Source organism: Lemur catta, chromosome 1 (genome assembly GCF_020740605.2).
Source record: "Lemur catta isolate mLemCat1 chromosome 1, mLemCat1.pri, whole genome shotgun sequence".
In the NCBI taxonomy this organism is placed as follows: domain Eukaryota; kingdom Metazoa; phylum Chordata; class Mammalia; order Primates; family Lemuridae; genus Lemur; species Lemur catta.
The window spans coordinates 234381752-234401290 of record NC_059128.1 but is presented as its reverse complement, the minus strand read 5'-3'; the positions used below and the strand labels follow the sequence as shown (position 1 = coordinate 234401290).

General features: G+C 40.5%; 1 protein-coding gene across 1 annotated transcript in view; it reads right to left on the bottom strand.

The window, feature by feature from the left end:
- Positions 1-15927: 15927 nt before the first annotated feature.
- The window catches only part of GUCA1C (guanylate cyclase activator 1C), a 31537-nt gene continuing 27925 nt past the window's right edge, over positions 15928-19539 (bottom strand). The window contains exon 4 of the mRNA XM_045540336.1: positions 15928-16036. Within this exon, the coding sequence (XP_045396292.1) occupies positions 15928-16036 (109 nt within the window). The remainder of the gene's footprint in view (positions 16037-19539) is intronic.

Below are 19539 nucleotides of genomic sequence, written 5' to 3'. Positions count from 1 at the left end.
TATATTTATCTACTTCTCGGGGTTTGTAGCAACGTGCAGTGGCGGCTTTTCAATGTAGGATTACTTTTTGAGACACCTGTCAATATGAGACTACTAGTGCTAAACCAGAACTGTTTACCATCTAAAACAAAAATCTATTCCCCTTGGGGGGGGGAACTTATTTATCTGAGAGCAAAATAAGTTTAAAATATAAATATGGAGAACTAATGAAGTGACAACAGAAACATCGAGCCCATGCAACTTAAGTATTCTCCAGGTGAATATCATCTGCATGTCAAGACTCAGCAAGGATGTTGTTTGTCTCGTACAAAGTTTCCACCAAAGTCATAGACGAATTCTCACAGGCATGTCAAACCTAACACTGCTCACTGGAGTAGAACAGTCTGCACACTATCCTTTTTAAAATTGACTGTAGTCACTTTAAGTCAGAGAACATTGGCAAGCTATCTCCTGCCTCTGTGCCTGGCTGTCAGAACCGTTTCAGCTAAAACACATCACCAAAACAGGTACACACATCTCTTTGGTCCACATCTGGCTGTTCCCTGACACATACTTCTACTGTTTAGTATTTGTTGTCTTACAGTTAAGTGCTAGGGAAAGAAGTATGGGAAAAACATGTAGAAATTAAAATGGGAAGATAATTGGTGAGGTTGGCATTTTAGGAGCACAGGCTGGTTTGTGGTTAGGGTACAACAGAAAAGTGGCATTCACTGATCTTGCTAATTTCGTATTTGTTATTTACTTTCACCCTTGAGGCTACATTGTGAAACAGTGGTCCCCCATCTTTTTGGCACCAGGGACAGGTTTCACAGAAGACAATTTTTCCGTGGGGGGATGGTTTGGGGATGATTCAAGTACATTACATTTATTGTGCACTTTATTTCTATTATTATTACATTGTAATATATAATGAAATAATTATACAACTCACCATAAGGCAGAATCACTGGTCTCTGTGCAGTCAAACCTCTCTGCTAATGATAAGCTATATTTGCAGTGTTAGCATCACCACTTCAGCTCCACCTGAGATCATCAGGCCTTAGATTCTCATAAGGAGAGCTGGCAACCTAGATCCCTCGTGTGCGCAGTTTACAGTAGGGTTCGTTCCCCCATGAGAATCTAATGCTGCCACTGATCTCCCAGGGGGCGGAGCTCAGGCAGTGATGAGATGATGGGGAGCAGCTGCTCGCCGCTCACCTCCTGCTGTGTGGCCAGTTCCTAACAGGCCACCGACCCGCCTGATCCTGATCCGCAGCCCTGGGCTTGCCGACCGCAGCTGTGAAGGGCAGAGCTAAGAATAGAAGCCAAAGTGTTTGACTTTAAATTAAGGTTACTTCTATCCACCAAACTTGCTTTTAAACATGTTTTGCAATATAGGATGCCAGAGAGCAACTTTAGGAAGCCCAGTAGAATGGAATGCTAACTCTGCCTGGTACACATTCATTAAATGAACTGAAAATACAAGAACAGTGGGTGTCTTAGCCCATTTTATGTTACCATAACAGAATGCTACACACTGGGTACTTTATAAAAAACAGAAATGTATTCACTCACAGTTCAGCAGGCTGGAAGTCCAAGATCAAGGCACTGGCATTTGGTCTGGTGAGGGCCTTCTTGCTGCATCCTCACGTGGCAGAGGCAGAAAAGCAAGCTAGCCGAATGTGGCGTGAAACCTCTTTCATAAGGGCCGCAGGCCCATTACTGAGGGAGCAGCTCTCGTGGCCTAATCACTTCTTAAAGGCCCACATTAGCAACACCTGGATTTTGGAAGGCACACATTCAAACCATAGCAGTGGGTAAGACCAACTGAGATGACAGCAGAGCAGTAAACCTACAAAGAGCAATAAATGGACAAAGAAGAACAATTCTAGCTACGGGGATTCATGTCCAAAGAGGTACAGGAACTTGACAAAATTGTGCTATGACCCTGTTATTCCAAGCTTGTACTAAGTATCACTTTTATACTTTATTTAAATCCCTCTCTCCAGTATTCTTCCTTCAGTATATTTTTAAAATTTTATAGAGCTAATACACAATGGAGTCTCCTTTAAAAAAAAAAAATCTAACCCAATCAGTCTTCTCTCTTTCAAGTCTTGTGTTTGTAATAAGAATCAGAGATTGATATCAGTTTAACACAGAAGCTGCATTGGTTCTTACATGAAATTTTTTATCTTATTAGTATTTTCAAGTGAACAGGACAAATTTTCTCATAACTGAAGAGAAAGTCTTAGTAAAATTGGAAGATCTTAACACAAAAAAAGAAAAAATCCACCAGCAGTACCTTCCTTTAGTCCAAGTAGTGGCTGATCTGCCTCAATTTCCACACCTTTAGCTATCTGGTAAAGCTGTGAGTGCAGATAAAGAAGCAGTAAAGGAAATATTTTCCCCTGGATTAAAAAAAAGTAATTGATAAAAAAGGCTACCTCTTCTTTGTAAATTTGATGAAGCTGGTCTCACTGGATGCAAATGCCTCAAGGACACACATCTGATGAAGAAAGCAGGAATCAGGGTTTAAGGCTACAGGGATCTACTGTTTGTGGCTGGAGTATTTTTATTACAGTTGTTATTGATTTTACTGGTGCTCTACTTATACAGTCACATATTTGAATAGTTTGTCCCAATCCTATTTTTTCCATAAGCCTTGTTAGTGTACAATTTTGCAAAACATTTGGCGTCTCAGGAATACACATTTCACTTTACAACAGAGTGATCATTGTCACAGGTTGAATCCTCTTGGAAGTAGATTCTGGGACAGAGTGTAGCGTGCAGAGTGTTTACGATGGCAGGCCCTTGAACAATATCTGTGGGAGGGAAGAGGACACAGGGGAGAGGGAGAAACCAGCTGCAATGCCAGCTGAACAGCCTCAGCTGATTGCATGGGGTAGCTCTGGAGCTACAATGCCATTAAAGTGCTCAGTATTGGTCTGAAATTGATCAGTTATTGAATGTGGGCACCTACTCCTATCACCAAGGGTGTGACCTTGAATGAGGCAGCTCTCTGCAGCTGAAACAATTCCAGAAGGGGCTGACAGTTGGAGACTGTCTGCTGAAAACATTCTCAGTGACTGGGCAAGTCCTTCCTTAAAGGGGAATCTGGAAAACCTATTCCCATGTCCACCTTATCTTGAATTATAAATAAAACTAAAGACAGCATATCTGTACCCCCACAATTAATCATTTTTAGGATTTTGGTGTGCATTCTTCCAGATCTTTCTCTATGTATTGGTTTACTGTTTTCTCTGTGTCTATGTGCACGTATGTGGCCATATAAATGACATTATATAATACAATAGGTTTTGTTCCTTAATTTTTTCACTCACCAGTATGTCTTGGAGTTGTACTTAGTTTGATTTTTTTGGATCTACCACATTCCTAATGATGTTCCATTTCTATGGGCACTGTGGAGGGGGTTGCTATTTGCCAATCCAGTATCTATTTTACACCTCCTTCTTTCTCCTGATTTTTTTAGGGTGACAATGTGCCCAGATAAAATGCTACATTTTCCAGGCTCTCTTGTAGCTAGGGTGATACATGACACTTTTCTGGCCAAGATATGAAAGTAGAGGTCATTATGTTAGGTTTTCAGGGAAGCTTTTCAAATGCCACTGACTCAGCTGTCATGCACATCCCCTCCCTTCCTCCTTCCCGTTGGAACACAGTTGTGATGCCCAGAGAGAAATGTCAGGAGCCTCCTGTGACCATGCAGATGGGAGCAAGACTTAAGGACAGCAGAGCAGAAAGATATACGGCGCTTGACACTGATGATATTGTGGACCTGCTGCACCAGCCCTGGACCAACCACCTCCAAATTCTTTAGTATGAGAAGAAAATAATCCATTTGGTCAAGGCACTTTGAATTGAATAATCTATTATGTGGAATAAATACCTCACTAATGTAAGCATATCAGTTTACCTGTTCCAATTTGTTTTTGACTTTCCTTCTTACACATAAAGCTACAATAAGCATTCTTGTATATGTCCCTCTGTGCATGTGCGTGTATGTTTCTCTAGAATACAGTTGGAAAGGAGAAATCCCAGGCTGATTGGGTGTGCACATGTTTAGTTTTAACCAGAGTGACTTGAGACATTATGGCAACATCTCCACCAGCAGTGAATAGGACTCCTTGTCCTCATCCATCCTAGATACCAACTTTGATATTATTACCTTGTATAAAACAATTATTGTTTTATTTTTCATTTTCCTGATTACTAGTGAGGCTAAACATCTTTTCATATGTTTGTTGGATAATTGTGTTTCCAAACTTTGCACATTTTTCCACTTGGTTATTTATCTTTTCCTTATTGATTTTAGGAATTTTGCACTTGACATTTAACTTTCCCTTTGATATCATGATGTTTTAAACCTATGATATAAATTAAATTCTGGGATTTTATCAATTATTTCCTCAAGTTTGACTTTAGTTGATAGTATTTTAAAATTTAGTTCCTAGGACAACTACAATTATAAAAATAATTTTTGCAGTAAAGTTTTACTGAACCAACTGAGAGAAACCAGAATGAATTGAGGGAATGCCCAATTTATAGACTAATATAAACTTTAAATAGATAACAAATAATTATATTATTAAATTATATTAGTAAATTATTTGATATAGTCCTTCACTATTGAAAAGATATTTGAAATTAACACACCAATTGTTTAATTTTTAATAGGTATTGCAACATCATTTTGGAAGCATTTTGCATTTTGTATATTCCATAATTTCTCAAAATCTCCACAAGGGATCTTTTTGAAATTTACAAAACTGTTCAGTTTAGTTCAATGTAATGAACATTTATTCAGTACAACTAAAAATGTATACTAAGTGCAAGAGACCAGGTCAAGGACACATAGAATAAAAAGTCAGTTGGAAAAAGGATTGGAAGGATGGCTATAATTACAAGAATTAAAATGTACTGTTCATTTATAATACATATCCAGGCACAATGCTAAGTTATTTACTTTCAATAAGGAGAAAATATTGGCAACCAGAAATTGTCAATCAAGACAGATATTTTTCCTTGATATAGAGTTGGTCTCTAAACTCTCTATATGAATTTCAAGAATCAAAACATTTTGCCAATCTCCTCTCTAAATCCATAGCAAATTTCATTTTACTATATGGTTAGTAAATAATTTTTGCTAAGAGGGTCATATAAGTTTTCAGGTGAACTTCAGTTTACAAAGGTTTACATTGTTCATAAATTCTGGATAGGAATAGGACAAATTAATGTTTAGTGTATCTACAAAGGTTTACATTGTTCATAAATTCTGGATAGGAATAGGACAAATTAATGTTTAGTGTATCTATGCCACTTGTTTGGCCCTCAGCCAAATGAATCCTGCGTTTGAAGCCCGCTTCATTGAGGCCAGGCGGCTGCAACTGGTGTCAGCTTGTGCTAGGAGTGGTCGGAGGCAGCCATGTGCATGTAAGCAGCACCCATGAGATCCTGAGTTTTCTAGCTCCGTTACCCATTACAACTTTTCAACATGCTCCTCAAGCTGTTACTGTCCTTTGGGGAGGAGTACGATGTGTTATGATTGGGAGGATGGGATTCAGGATACAAAGCATGTATTCAAGTTCTCATTTTGGAACTTAATGACCTAAAATCTCTTAAAATTATCTGAGCATCAATTTTTTTGTCTATAAAGTAGTAATTGCAATAAAACCTTCATATAACTTCTATGAGGATCAAATAGATAAATGAGTGTGAAACTTCTTCATAAATTGGAATGTGCTATACAAATGATATTATTTGTGGTTGTTGAATAAATTCAATTGAATAAATTCCCTTTCAAGGTATTAAGTTTGCCTTGGTGGAGAAGAGAATCATTGAGGTCTCTTAGCACCTCCTTTCTGTCCGTGTGATAGTCATGGTAGGTCTTGTTAAAGGTGTGATATATTATCTCTACTCACATCTGCCAGTGTATCTGCGTGGGTGTAGCTCTATATCTATGTTAGTGGAAAGTGGTGAAAACTGTGACATTGGAAAGCACATTTCCTGTCCAGGAGGGTTGCTGCTACTCAATGACAACAAACTGGTAGCTGCCCAATATTTCCTCCATCTTCAAAATTGAAGACAAGATAAAAATTCACATTTTTATGTGATTTTTTTCAATTTTTAAAATATGCTGTGGATACCATAAATATGCAGCCCCCAATCGCCAGGCCGTGGACCGGGCCACAGAGATCCGCAGTCTCCCACTCCTCGCTTGAGCTCTGCCTTCTCCCCCACCACAACCCCACTCCATCCATGGAAAAATTGCCTTCCATGAAACTTGGCGGGGGTAGGGTGGGAGGTGCACAGCAGGAGGTAAGCGGTGGATGAACCAGCAAAGCTTCATCTGTATTTATAGCCACTCCCCTACCCATCACTTGCATCACCACCTGAGCTCCACCTCTCCCCAAGCGCCAGAAAAATTGTCTTCTGTGAAACCGGTCCCTGGCGCCAAAAAGGTTGGGGACCGCTGCCATAAATGATTAGGTCTGGCCCATGAACTTCTTGTTTGGGAGTCATGGCCCAAAACCAATGCAGGCCAAGCTACCTCCTTGTCCATTCCCTCTGGGGTCACAATTAAACCTTAGTCCTCTATGTTTTAACCCTCCAACAGCGAAGCAAGGCATGTCTGGGAGAAGGCAGTGTGCAGGCTGCTGTCAACTGGATCTGACACAGGAAAGTGACTCCCAATGCTAGGAGCCACTTGAGGTCCAAGTGGGTCCTTGGCTTCGTACAAGAAAGAATTCAGGAGCCAGTGTACAATATAAAGTGAAAGTGAGATTTATTCAGAAACTACAGGAAGTCTACTCTACAGACAGAGCAGAGGATAGTTCTCCCTGCAGAAAAGAACTGGCCCCATGGTTCCTTTTGCCCCTATATTTAACCAATGGCTTAATTATAAGCTAAACAAAGGGAGGAATACTCCTGTAACTTGTCCTGCCTCCTTGTTTTGATCACGGTCATTTGAAACTTTGTTTTGAGACTTCCTAACTCACAATGTCTGCACAATTAAGCAATGCCCACAGCAATGCCCAAAGCAAAGCGGTGCCCAAAGCAGTGCTTGCAGCAGTGCCGAAGCAGTGCCTGCCAGTTCCCTGTCTCAGATCCGGGGTACCCAGCCTTGGCTGCACAGTGGAAGCACCTTAATAGCTTTTAAAATTGCTGATATCTGGGTCCCAATCCAGAGATTCTGATTCACATGGCCTGGGGTACAGCCTGGGCACGGGAATTTTTTAAAGCTTCCCAGGCGATTCTAATGTGCCAGGGTTGTGCTCTCCGAAGTGATGAAGGGGAATTGAGAGAGTCTGCCCAACACCTAGCGCAGTGGTTATTAGGAACGTGTGAGCAGCCAGTGCTTCAACCGGCAGTGGGCAAGTCTATGGGAACAGTCCTGAGTACTTAGAGACGTGCCCATGGGTGGGTAAATGGAAAAAGAAACTGCGGTGTGTGTGTATGCAATGGGCTATCATTCAGCCATGGAAAAGAAGGAAATGCTGGCATGTGTGACAATGTGGGTGAACCTGGAGGACAACATGCAAAGTGGAATGAGACAGACATGGAAAGACAAACACTGCATGATCCCATTTGTACACGAAATCTGAAAAGCCAAACTCATAGCGGCAGAGTAGACAGCTGGTTGTCAGAGGCTGTGCAGTGGGAGGAATGGGGAGATGTTACTCAAAGGGGACGAACTTTCAGTTATAAGGTAAGTTCTGGGGATCTACTGTTCAGCACAGGACTATGGTTAATAATATTGTATTGTATGCTTGAAAATGGCTAAGAGAGTAGATCTTCAGTGTTCTCATCACACACAAAAAGGGTGATTATGTGAGGCAATGGACGTGTTAATAAACTCGATTGTTGTAATCATTTCACAATGTATATATATCAAATCATCAAGCGGTATACCTTAAATATATGCAATTTTTACTTGTCAATTATACCTCAATAAAGCTGGGAGGGGGGAATCCTAAGTAGGAAAGGATTTCTACAGTATTTTAAGCCATGTTTAAATTTTAAAACTTCAGACAATGCTTAAAATTTGCATAGATTCTGTATGTTTTCTTTCTACAGTATTTAATAAAAGGTGCTTTGCCTTACTTTGTCATTCACTTAGCTCTCACAGGACAGCTGGTTGCATGCCACGATAGGTGGTGTGAAATGAGCCCAGTACTTCTGTCACTGCAGTTCCATGTGCTGTTCTTGTCTGTCCAGCTTTCCCTTCTGCAAACGGAACTGCTCTCTGCTGTGGGAAGCCCACTTTTGAGATTTGGATGAGGCTGATGATGGTTTCCCTCACTGTCTTCCCTCCACCCTGCCAGACACGGCAAGTGTAAGAGGTGGGGTAGGAGCAAGGCTAGCCATGCCCTTCATCCTCCTGCAGGACCATCTCCTCTCAGATTTGATACGTGGGTGCTGGGTGTGCGGAGGGAGGGAGAGGAACTCTCTTCCTTCTGAATGGAGAACTGGGTTCGATTCTTTGTGGCCATTCACCCCAGCCTCAGGGAAGAGGGGGAGGAGAATGAGGCCAGGGTACAGAGAGACAAACAGAGATGAGAGATGCAGGGGACTGATAGCATCATCGTTTGAGCCCCTGTATCCAGCTATCCAGCTGTCTGAATGTTTAAGTTATGTGAGTGAGTCAATTTTCCTTCTATTTAAGCTATTTTGAGCTGGGTTTCTGCTGTTGACTACTACAGTGAAATTAATTCTCATCCTCTACTCCTAAGCTAAGTCATCAATTTACATTAAAGTATGATACACTCACCTGCTAAAATAGGATTTAGTTTAGAAGACAGGAAAGGAGAGCTTTGTTTTCCATACAAGATTAACATTCTTTCAGAAAAAAATAGTCCAAGTAAAAAAATAAGCTGCACCCCTATCAGACCAGACAGTAAATCCAGAGAGATTCAAGCTCCGGTCAGGTGCAGCCCAGGGAGTATTAACGAAGGAAGACATACACAGTGTGCCTCAGTTACAGCTCACATCCTTATCTTTCACTTTTAATTCTCCCCAAACTGACCTATAAATTCAATGTAATTCTCATTGAAAACCCCAGCAGTGTTTTTGTGGAAATTGACAAGCTAATTTTACACTTTATGGAAATACTAAGGCTCAGGAATAACCAAGGCAGCACAAGAAGAAGAAAGCAGATAGCAGACATCAAGATTTATTATAATGCTATAGTAATTAAGAGAACATGGTATTGATGCAGGGATAGACAAACAGATCAATAAAACTGAACAGAGCATTTCTTCTTTTCTTCTTTTAACTTTTTGAACTAATTTTAGACTTACAGAAAAGTTGCAAAAACAGTCCAAAGAATTCCCTTGTATCTGTCACTTCCCCAAATGTTACCATCTTACGACTGATTTTAAAAGAAACTTTAAATTTGACACGTGAAATTGTTTCTAAGTTTTGTTTTTTTTTTTTGAGACAGGGTCTCGCTCTGTTGCCCGGGCTAGAGTGAGTGCCGTGGCATCAGCCTAGCTCACAGCAACCTCAAACTCCTGGGCTTAAGCGATCCTCCTGCCTCAGCTTCTCGAGTAGCTGGGACTACAAGCATGCGCCACCATGCCTGGCTAATTTTTTCTATATATATATTTTAGTTGGCCAGATAATTTCTTTCTATTTTTAGTAGAGATGGGGTCTCGCTCTTGCCCAGGCTGGTCTAAAACTCCTGACCTCGAGGGATCCACCCGCCTCGGCCTCCCAGAGTGCTAGGATTACAGGCGTGAGCCACCGCGCCCGGTCTGTTTCTAAGTTTTAATTTGTGAGTTTTTTTTCCTATTACCTGTAACCTTGAAAACATTTCTTTGTGTTTATTAACCAGCTGTATTTTCTTCTTTGCAGATTTTCTATCCTGATAATTTCCCCATCTTTGGAATCTTGGTGGGTTTTTTTTTCCTTTGGTAAATTTGTCTGAGGTTTTATATTTTAAATGTGTTAGTTCTCTGTCATACTTATACAAAGTAATTCAATTGTCTTTTAATTTTTTTGATTTAATAATTTTAGATTCTCAAGTATTTAAAAAATCTGTTCATATTTTGAGAATCATTTTGCTCTCAGTAGTGGCACATCATTCTATTCTTCTCAGAATATATTTTGAATTCTGGAAAGAGCCAGAAATGATTCCTAGTCAAGTCAGATGACCAGAGTACAGATTAACAAATGTCATTGTGGTAAGGAAATGAACAAACCAAAAAACAAAACCATCAGCAGCTGGGATGATATGATGGTAACATTATGATTTTCTTATGTGATCAAGCAACTGCTTCAAAGCCAATTTCAAAAGCATTTTTAAAAGACAACATCTGTTGGGTTATATGAGTCCCATGGAAATTAATTTGAAGGATAATAGAAAAAAATGTTTTCCCATTATGATTTTTGTGACATCATGAAGGGACACATGGCATGAAATAAAGACTTGGCAAAGAGAATAAGAAGAGTTTTGTTAGCTCTGTCACGTTTAAGGTGTGTAATCATTCATTCAACATAGTTGTTGAGAGAGCCTACTATGTGCCAGGCCTTGTCGTAAGTGCTGGAGATATGACAAAATAAGCAATGACATAGTAGGTGAGAAAGCAGCAAGCACTGTGGGATGAATTAAGTAGGGGTGTGGAGTGGAGGGAAGGGACACTTGCAATTTTAAATAGGTGGTCAGGAAAGGCCTTACTGAGAAGGTGACAGTTGATCAAAAGCTGGAAAAAGGGGAGAGAAAAAGCCATGTTTGTATCTGGAGGGAAGCACTGCAGGCAGAGAGAAGAGCAAGAACCACATCCCTGAGGAGGGCTTGTGCCTGGAGTGTTTCAGAAGAGAAAAGTGGCCACGCGGCTGAAGGGGAGTGGACAAGGGCAAGAGGAGGAGCAGAGGAGGTGAGGAAGGTAAGGCAGGAGGAGGCGGGTTGTGCACAGCCCTGGAGGCCACTGCAAGAACTCTGGCCTTTACCTTGAGTGAGAATAGGAGCCACGTGAGAGTTCTGAATGACATCCTCTGCCTTACACTTTAATTGGATCATTTCTGTTGAAAATATATTGTGGAAGGACAAGGGTGGAAGCCAGGAGACTAGTTAGGAGGTTGCTAGGATGATCCAGGTGAGGATAACGACAGCCTAGAGCAGGCCACAGTGCGGGAGGTGCTAGCTTGGTTCAGACATGGGTCAAGCTCTGGATACATTTTTGCTTACTTTTCTCATATATGCTGATCTAAAGAACAGACATTAAGTGACAGTCGTAATATCTACATATTAAAATTATCTTAATGAATTGCTATCAGTTTTGATATGATATTTCTTAAAATGTTTCTTAATGCTAATTGTTAGAGAAATGTGAAATTTATGATCAGACACAATGGGCATACCTGCTGGAGTGGTGTGCCATCTAATTGTAAGACTCTCACCTGAAAACGGGTGAGGGTTCATTGCCGTCTTAAGACCATCAGGAAAATATTGAAGGTCTGTACGACTGACAGCTTGAAGGCCAGTTAAAAGGGACTGTTGGCATTTGAAAGATTTTGTCCAGCCAGAAACAATAGTTTACAGATGGTTGTATTCTCAGACTCATTAGAAAGGCCAATTAAATGTGACTCAAGAACCAAGAGATGAAAGTGTCCTGAACAAGCATATAGTCTTTGTCTAGGTCAGATGGAAATATTCCAAAGGAATATTAGCTTCATGAGACTAAGGCCTTAAAAATTCTAAAAGCTGGAAGAACCGGCATGTACTGAGAACCTCATGAGGGCCAGGTACTGTGTTAGAGAATTCTGTGTGCTCATGTCATCCTCACAATAACTCCACCGAGTATTTTTAATCTCATTTAACGGGGTTGGAACCTTGGGCTTATTGAGGTAAAATGACTTACTGAGGGTCAGGCAGTGAGTGAGTGACAGAGGCAGGCTTTAGTTTGCATTCATGCAAGTCTGTGACCTTTTTGCTGTATCTTATAAAGGAAATATCAGGACTCCATGGCCCTAAGGCACGTTAAAGGTCAATGCTGGGAGACAGAGCGTGGATGGACTCTGGCCATTTCCATGGCAATGTGAGGATGTGGCTCTCAGAGGAGATGAGAGCCATTGTGGTTTCCACACCTGGCCATGGATTACGATCACCAGGAATTTCAGGGATATAATTTTTTTATTTTGAAAAGATTTCTGGGTGATGTCTATGTAGACAGCCTATCGCTGCCCTATCATTCCATACATGACGGAGAGCAACTCAGAATTAGGTGTAGGGACAAAAACTAATAACCTATGACATAGCGCCCACAGGTAGCAACCTGAGACTCACTGACCAGAAGAGTCTGAAGAAATCTGGGTTTGTGATTTGTGTCAAATACAATTTTTCTTAAATTTTGTTTCTAAATGAATAATCATTTTTGTGCTGCAAGGCATCATTTTCTGCATTGCAAGGGTCTCATGGAATCAAAGAATATTAGAGGTGGAATGAACCTCAGAGATCGACCCCGTACTGCAGAGCTGAGGAAACCGAGACTCAGTGGTAAAGGGACTTGTCAAAGGTCACAAGAATCCAGATCCAGTGCGTAGCCCAGTGCCCTTTCCACCAAGCAACTCTGCCTCTCGGAGGACTTTTCTCAATGTTGTCAGTCATCCTGCTGATAAAAGTTGGTATATTCCCTGGGTTTAATTCGAAAGTTCAATTTTGCCTACCCGAAGCTGTCCCCAGTATTGAAAAAGCTATTCCCTGTCCACCCAGTTTTAATGATTCAGATTTCTTCAGCAAGAGAAAGACCCTAGCTTGGTTTCAAATGTCAGGACTTTTCCGTATTTCATTTTCATTTTGAAAGGTTATTCTAATACGAACGGGCAAGGGGGAAGCAGAACGCACAGCTTCTCCCTGGCACTCATGTCGTTTCTTTCGTGCACCAACCCCTCCTTGAGATCTCTTCAATTGCCTCTCAGTCTTATTTAACAAAGCACATTTTCTCACTTATCTCCCAAATTACTTTTATACCAACACACTTCGGAAAGGAAAATGATGGAAACATTTGCTCCATCTACACCATTCCTCAGTCTACTCTTCTGCTGTAAACAGACACTGTGGAATGTGCTTTGTCCCTGCCAGAAAGAACCCTCGGCTTAATTTAAAGAGAAGCTGGATGTTGGCCACTTGTGGGGAAGGAGGAGAAATCCGAATAGTATTTGTCCTTATCCTGGACCAGCTGCCACTCATCTTTTCCCTTCTCTCTTCCTTCCTTTCCCCATATTTTGGGCCACAGAATCAGGCCGTCTGTTTCCTGGTGCATGTTTGGCTGTACAGAGAAATGAGTAACGTGATTTTAGCCTTTTTTTTTTTTTTTTTTTTGAGGGGCAGGGTCATTTTTATAAGGCAAAAAATTGTTACACCTTTAATATCTTTCTTCCTTTTCAAAACAGTGTCTCTTTCCTTCAAAGCATCAAGGAATTGTAGAAGAAAAGAGGAACGTATGTTACAAGATCTGGGTTCTCATTAGACGGTGATGTAACTAATTGGGCCACTGCTCTTTGGTAAGTGGGAGTCTCTGAAGCTAACAAGGTGGTTGAGGTTCTTCACTTGCCAGGCCTCATGTGTCATGGAATCCTTTACTTGCAATGTTACTGCAGAACCACAGGGAGGAAAACTCATGCAATTCCAAATAAATACAATAAAACTGAAAAAAATTTTAAGTCTCTGGGCAGTAGGCTTGCTTAAAGCTCATCATGTGGAGAAGGAAGAAATTTACTTCAAGTATCTGGTTTACTCAAACAGTGTGACTCCTATGTAGATTAGGACTATTTCCTTGGACTTACTTAATCCTAATAGCCCAGTGATGTTGCTGTGATCCCTCTTCGTCCTGGCAGCTGAGATGCAAAGAAGTTATGTCATTTTCCCAAAGTTACAGTACGTGCTAGGACTCTATCCAAGCCTGGGCTTGACTGATTCCCAATCCCTTCTCTCCAACTTGCTGCCTGCTGCTCCTGCCTATGTACCAGCCTCCCTCCTTCTTCTCTCCCATCATCTACTCCTCCTTCCTCTGAGTCGGGTGTGTGGAGGTGGGTGAGTCTCAAAGGCAGAGGAAAAGAAGGGTCCTGTGTGCCCATGAAAGATGGTTGGAGGGGAGGATATTGAGTCCACTGAGATGAGGGCATCAGGGATACAATGCCTGGGATAGAATGGTCCTCTCAGTAGGGGAAACAGGCAGGCCGGGGGAGGAAGCACTGGCTGGAAATGCTGTAGGCAAAAGCCAAGGTGGGGTGAACTTGGGCAGCAGCAGCTGCTGCTTTGAAACTGCTGCCTCTTCTCTGAAAAGTTTCAGACACCCAGAGTCACAAGGAAAATGAGTTATCTTCAACATTATCTTAACGTCTTATATTTGAAATCTTTATAATACCTGGAACACTGACAGTTTAAGGCATTATGTCATGTGACAACACAACAACTTTGTGGAATTGTTTACTTTGCTGATATTCTGTCTCTTATAATGATGTTTACCTTTTCACTTCTACTTCTACGAAGCTCAGAGTCCAATGGGTAGTCTACTTTTTGCAAATGAGTAGACTTTGTGGCATTGTGGCCATAATAATTTTCCTTAATTTATCTTTGATCACTTTATTTCAACATATTTTATCTTACATTGCACACATCTTTGTGAATCTCCTCAAAATTTTTTTTTAAATTCCCAGAGTATTTCTATCTCCATTTATATCTTCCTCTACACATCCATCTAAAATTTCTTCTCTACTTCCATTTATACTTCATTTCTACTGCCATTTATCCCTCATCTATACCTTTCTCCACATGGATAACTATAAGGGAGACAGGGACAGTCCAACTCTCTAGTTTTCTAGTTGTGTGTTTTTAACCCAAATTTGAATATGAAAGCATAATTATAAAGCATTTGACATAAAGATGGTTCACATCTGGTCTTGGAAACCTCCACTGTGTTTCCATGAGAAAGCCATTCACTGACAGACATACTAATGGGCCTGTGATATAGAACCCAAAACTTAAAAAAAGTTCTAACCCATCAAGAAATCCCATTCATCATTTCATTTTTTGGAAAGGATATAAAAAATGAAATGTCAGAGCTATAATGTCAGGACCGTTTAAAATGTCAAGTGCTTGTTGTTGCATAGCGTGCCTGTCTGCTGTTCTGATCAAACCTCCAACTGGCATAATAATTACAGATGATACATTGCATTTTCATGCACAACTGGACACAGATTTATAACAAATCGGATGAAAACATTCTCACTGCCCAGTCTGAAGCTTTCCCCTTTTACTACATAGCTTAAGACTTTTCCTTTAGAGCAGAACAGTACCATTAGTTCAAGACAGGATTCAAGGTAAGAAATGAGACAGAAGGGCAGAAAAAAAGTTTCTCAAATAAACCAGAACTCAGTCATTTATAACATACAGATGCAACGAGAGCTAAGGGGCAGTAAACACATTTGCCAAATGCACGTTCAATCTAAGAATAAGAATGCTAAACTGTGGAGACATTTTCCAGATTATCCAGTTCTATTGCAAGATGCAGATTAAGTATGCAAGAAAACAGACCTGCGAGCTTCATTCTGAACTGATAGGTGTGGAGACAATCCTTCAGTTTAATCATCCTGTTTTAATCTGCAGAGAGAGCACTAATGGACAAACAGAAAAGCAACAATGCATCTGTTTAGGATCTTTATGGAAGTCTCTATTGTATTAAAATAAATGCTTGTATTCATAAACCTATGGTAGTTATAGATTTGACATGGACAGCATGTACATGAGGAAGATTGCATTTCTTCTCTACTGAAATCTTGTACTCACTGAAAGCATTTGGTGAGAATGAAGCAGCCTGTCCTCTCTCCCACTGGGAGAGGCCACCTCACAGTGGCTTCATTTTCACCTTCCCTAGACCAGCCTTCTCAGGAGGTTTGGAGAAGTGGTCATTGGTGTCTGGCTGTTTCCCATTACAGATTGCTTTCAGCACGTTGGAAAGGTCGAAGCTCTTGTAAACAATCTCTAGGAGATCCTGATCTTTTTCCAGGCCATTGATAAATTCTTCTAAAGTCAGTTCTCCTGGAAAATAATAAACGGACAATTAACAAGAGGCTTCATAAGTACCACTCAGAGCACATGCAATATATTTACTGATATTTTTGTTGATATTCTTCTGATATCCTTTCTCTTCAATTAGTCTTTAAGATCTGTGAGGATCTTCATACAAAACAGCATTCAATGGTGCGGCTGCCAATGAAAACAAAGGTAATATAATAAATACGATCTACTTTTATTATTGGTTGAGAACATCAGGTAACACACCTGATGAAATAAGAGCACAGATACATTTACAGCTCAACACATTATTGGTTTCTGGACCTTTAATTGAAGGTACGACCGGATCATAGGAGCAAGACAGATTGTAGATAAAAAGATCTGAAGGAAATGACTGTTCACAAGACTGTTTTCAATATTCTCCTCTCTGAGGAAATAATTCCAGAGACTGTCCAAAGCTGCCAGGAAGCTTAAACAATTATTCATTCCACATATTATTACTGGTGACTAATTCTCTCTCCCTCTCTGGCTTTTGACTCCTGATTTTATCACCTTGACTTAAACCTTAGGCCTGTGCTAGCCAGCCCCGCGCTGTAGGTCTACAGCCTTATACCCATGTGTACTGGCTGGCATCTGTTTGCACTATTCTCATCCCACAGGACAACTTTTTAACATTTTGAGGGGCCGGAAGTCTGTTGACATAAATCATTTGTATTGGGATTATGGGTGCGTTTAGGTTCAAAGAGAGTGTGCCCAGTAGGATTCGTGGTAGGTAGAAGATCAGCCACAGAGTCAAGTACGTTTGGTAACCAAAGTGCACGGAGGCAGCGGAAGGTCAACAGGCACTGCTGCGAGAGCTACACTGCATCTGTACCTTTCAGTGGATAAAAATAAGTATCTAAAATACCACAATAGTGATTCAAATGTAAATAAGCATGAATCATCACATTTTCATATGATACCTCCTTTTGATTTCATTGTCAAATACTAAAATACATTTTTCTTTTGGAGCGAAATCTAATCTTTGTTCCTTAATGTTTTATTTATGCCAAAGAAAGGTCTGCGCAAACCCCCAGCTAACAGTGCTTAGGCACAGAATCCCCTGTGTGTCACGGGAAAGCTCGACCCTGGAATACATCGACTGAGCAGAGAAGACGGCACAGTGCGAGGGGTGGTAAGAGTGCAGGTGGGCTCACATGGACGCAGTGGTGATGGGGCAGGAGGACCTGAAATACTCCAGTAACAACCGCCCTTTGCAATGGGAAATCGCAGCTGGTAAATTCCCAACCCAGAAGACTTTTCAAATTTCTAGGGGCTCACCATGACCAAAAGCGAAGTGGGAATGGAGCTGTGGGAACTGGGTCATTTTAACTCCTCAGGCATAAATGTCTCCACTATCACCACTAGCGATGGAAGAAGCTGTATCTGAAGGGACTGGCACACAGTCTCAGCTGAAATGCAGCACAGGCTACTGGTGTGGCACAGAGAACAAAGATGGAAGTCTTTGCTGCTGTTTTTTCACTTCTTCAAAACACCTATGAACTCTGCATACTAACTTCACATAACCTAACCACTGATCATTAAAAAAAAACTGTTCCAAATGGTCAACCTCTATCTACAGTAACTTATAATGTTTACTATATCTAAACTACTTTTTTTGAAATTTTACTCACTCTTTTTCCCTCTAGCACTTAACATTTGTTCATTTATTCATCAGACATTTATTGAGCCCTAACTACAATTACCATTTCCACAGCCACACGGCTACCACTACTGCAGCTGACTACAGCAGTATTCTGCATACGGCAGGCGCTCAGAAAGCAAGCTGACAGATTGCCTTCTGCTCTCTGATGTTCTTTAACATTGCTCCCTACTCCTCTTTAATTGGACTGTGAATTTATGCCCAAACAAATTAAAAGGATGGTTGCTAGGTTTTTCTAGAAAGGATTGCCTGTGAGGGTCTAGAAGCTTCCTACCGAAGAATCTACCGGCAAAGAGCCAAAGCCTGTAAGAGATGATTGAGCTGGGGATCACGGGACTCAGAATGACATAAAGTGATTACTGATTTTTATTATTTTGTTTTATATCTAAAGACACATTTCAATTTTGTAGGGAATAATTCAGAAATTACACAATTATATGTTTATATATTGAAATATACATACACACATAATTGATACCTTCGTTGTTTAGAGCTGTTTGTTGTGTTGCTGGATGCATTCTCTACTCCTGGGGACCTTGAAGGTCAGAATTATGGGTCCTCTTTCATCACTCGCTACCATTTTCAGCAGTTTCATTGGTAATAGAAGAGATACCCATGAATATTTTCTTTGCAATCTGATTATTCTGTTGGTATTCCTGAATCGTACATTTCTTCCTATTAACATCTTAAATAACCTTTTATAGTAAAACAAAAGATCTGCTCCCCATTCCCCCCCAAAAGGCTAGAATTCACTGTGCATGCCCACATTAACATTTTTGCTCTAAAGAAGTCAGCCTGGTTTTAAAAGAAAACAGTATGTGTAAAGGAATTTTTTTTTAATTCTAATTCCTAGCTTCATGAAAAATTATGCTGGGACTGGGAAATTAGCAAAGATGGGGTGGGGAAGATTCAGGAAATGAGAATGACTGGTTTTTCAAGGGAGGATGCTGGTGAAGATTTTAAACGACACTTACAAGTATTGTGTTCATTAGCAAGGTGGCACTAGAGGCATTTAGCAGCATTTTATAGCAGAGCTTTAGCATGCAGCAGTTTCTTCTCTATGGGGAAACTCAATTCCCTCTTATCTCCTGGTAGTTCTCAGTTTCCCAATTTAATTCAGTATGATTCTCATGGCTTTCCACAATGTTCCAGTCTAAAGCACTGATCTTGCTTCTTAGACACTCAATAAAATGTCTTCCTCTATGTTCTGTTCCTGTTTTCTTTTACCTAAAATATCTATCTGCTCAATAATCACCCTCTTTCATGTCCTCTTTGGCCTCTTTTCACTTTCACAGTTTATTGTTATGAGCCACTTAAGTCACCCTTATCCCTGTGCTATTTGGCTCTATGTTAAACTTGCCCGGGCACTTTCTGCACTTGATGTTGCGAACAACATCTATAAATCTTCCTAAATCATGACTCCTGCTGGAACCTGGTAGAATGTGGATTGCTATTCTTCTGCTAGCAAAGCCTGTAGAAGTCCATGCTTAATCATTTATCCTGACTTGTCCTGTTTTCGTTCTTCAATAATATTGAATGTTTAGCTTCAATGTTCTGCCTTTGTGATTCTCTTCAAGTTCTCCTTCCTGATGTCCGTGTTCATAACATAAAAATAAAGCAAACTTGTTAAATTATAACAATAGATGCTCACAGTAAAAAAAATTCAGACAATACCTAAAAGTGTAATGAAAAGGAAGAACCCCCCGTTAGCCTTTCTCTGGCCTCCAGTCACACTTTTCATAGGTAATTAACTCCTGCTAACCAATCCAGGTTTATATTACATTGAGTTTGCAATGTATATGCATATACATTTTAACTCACAATG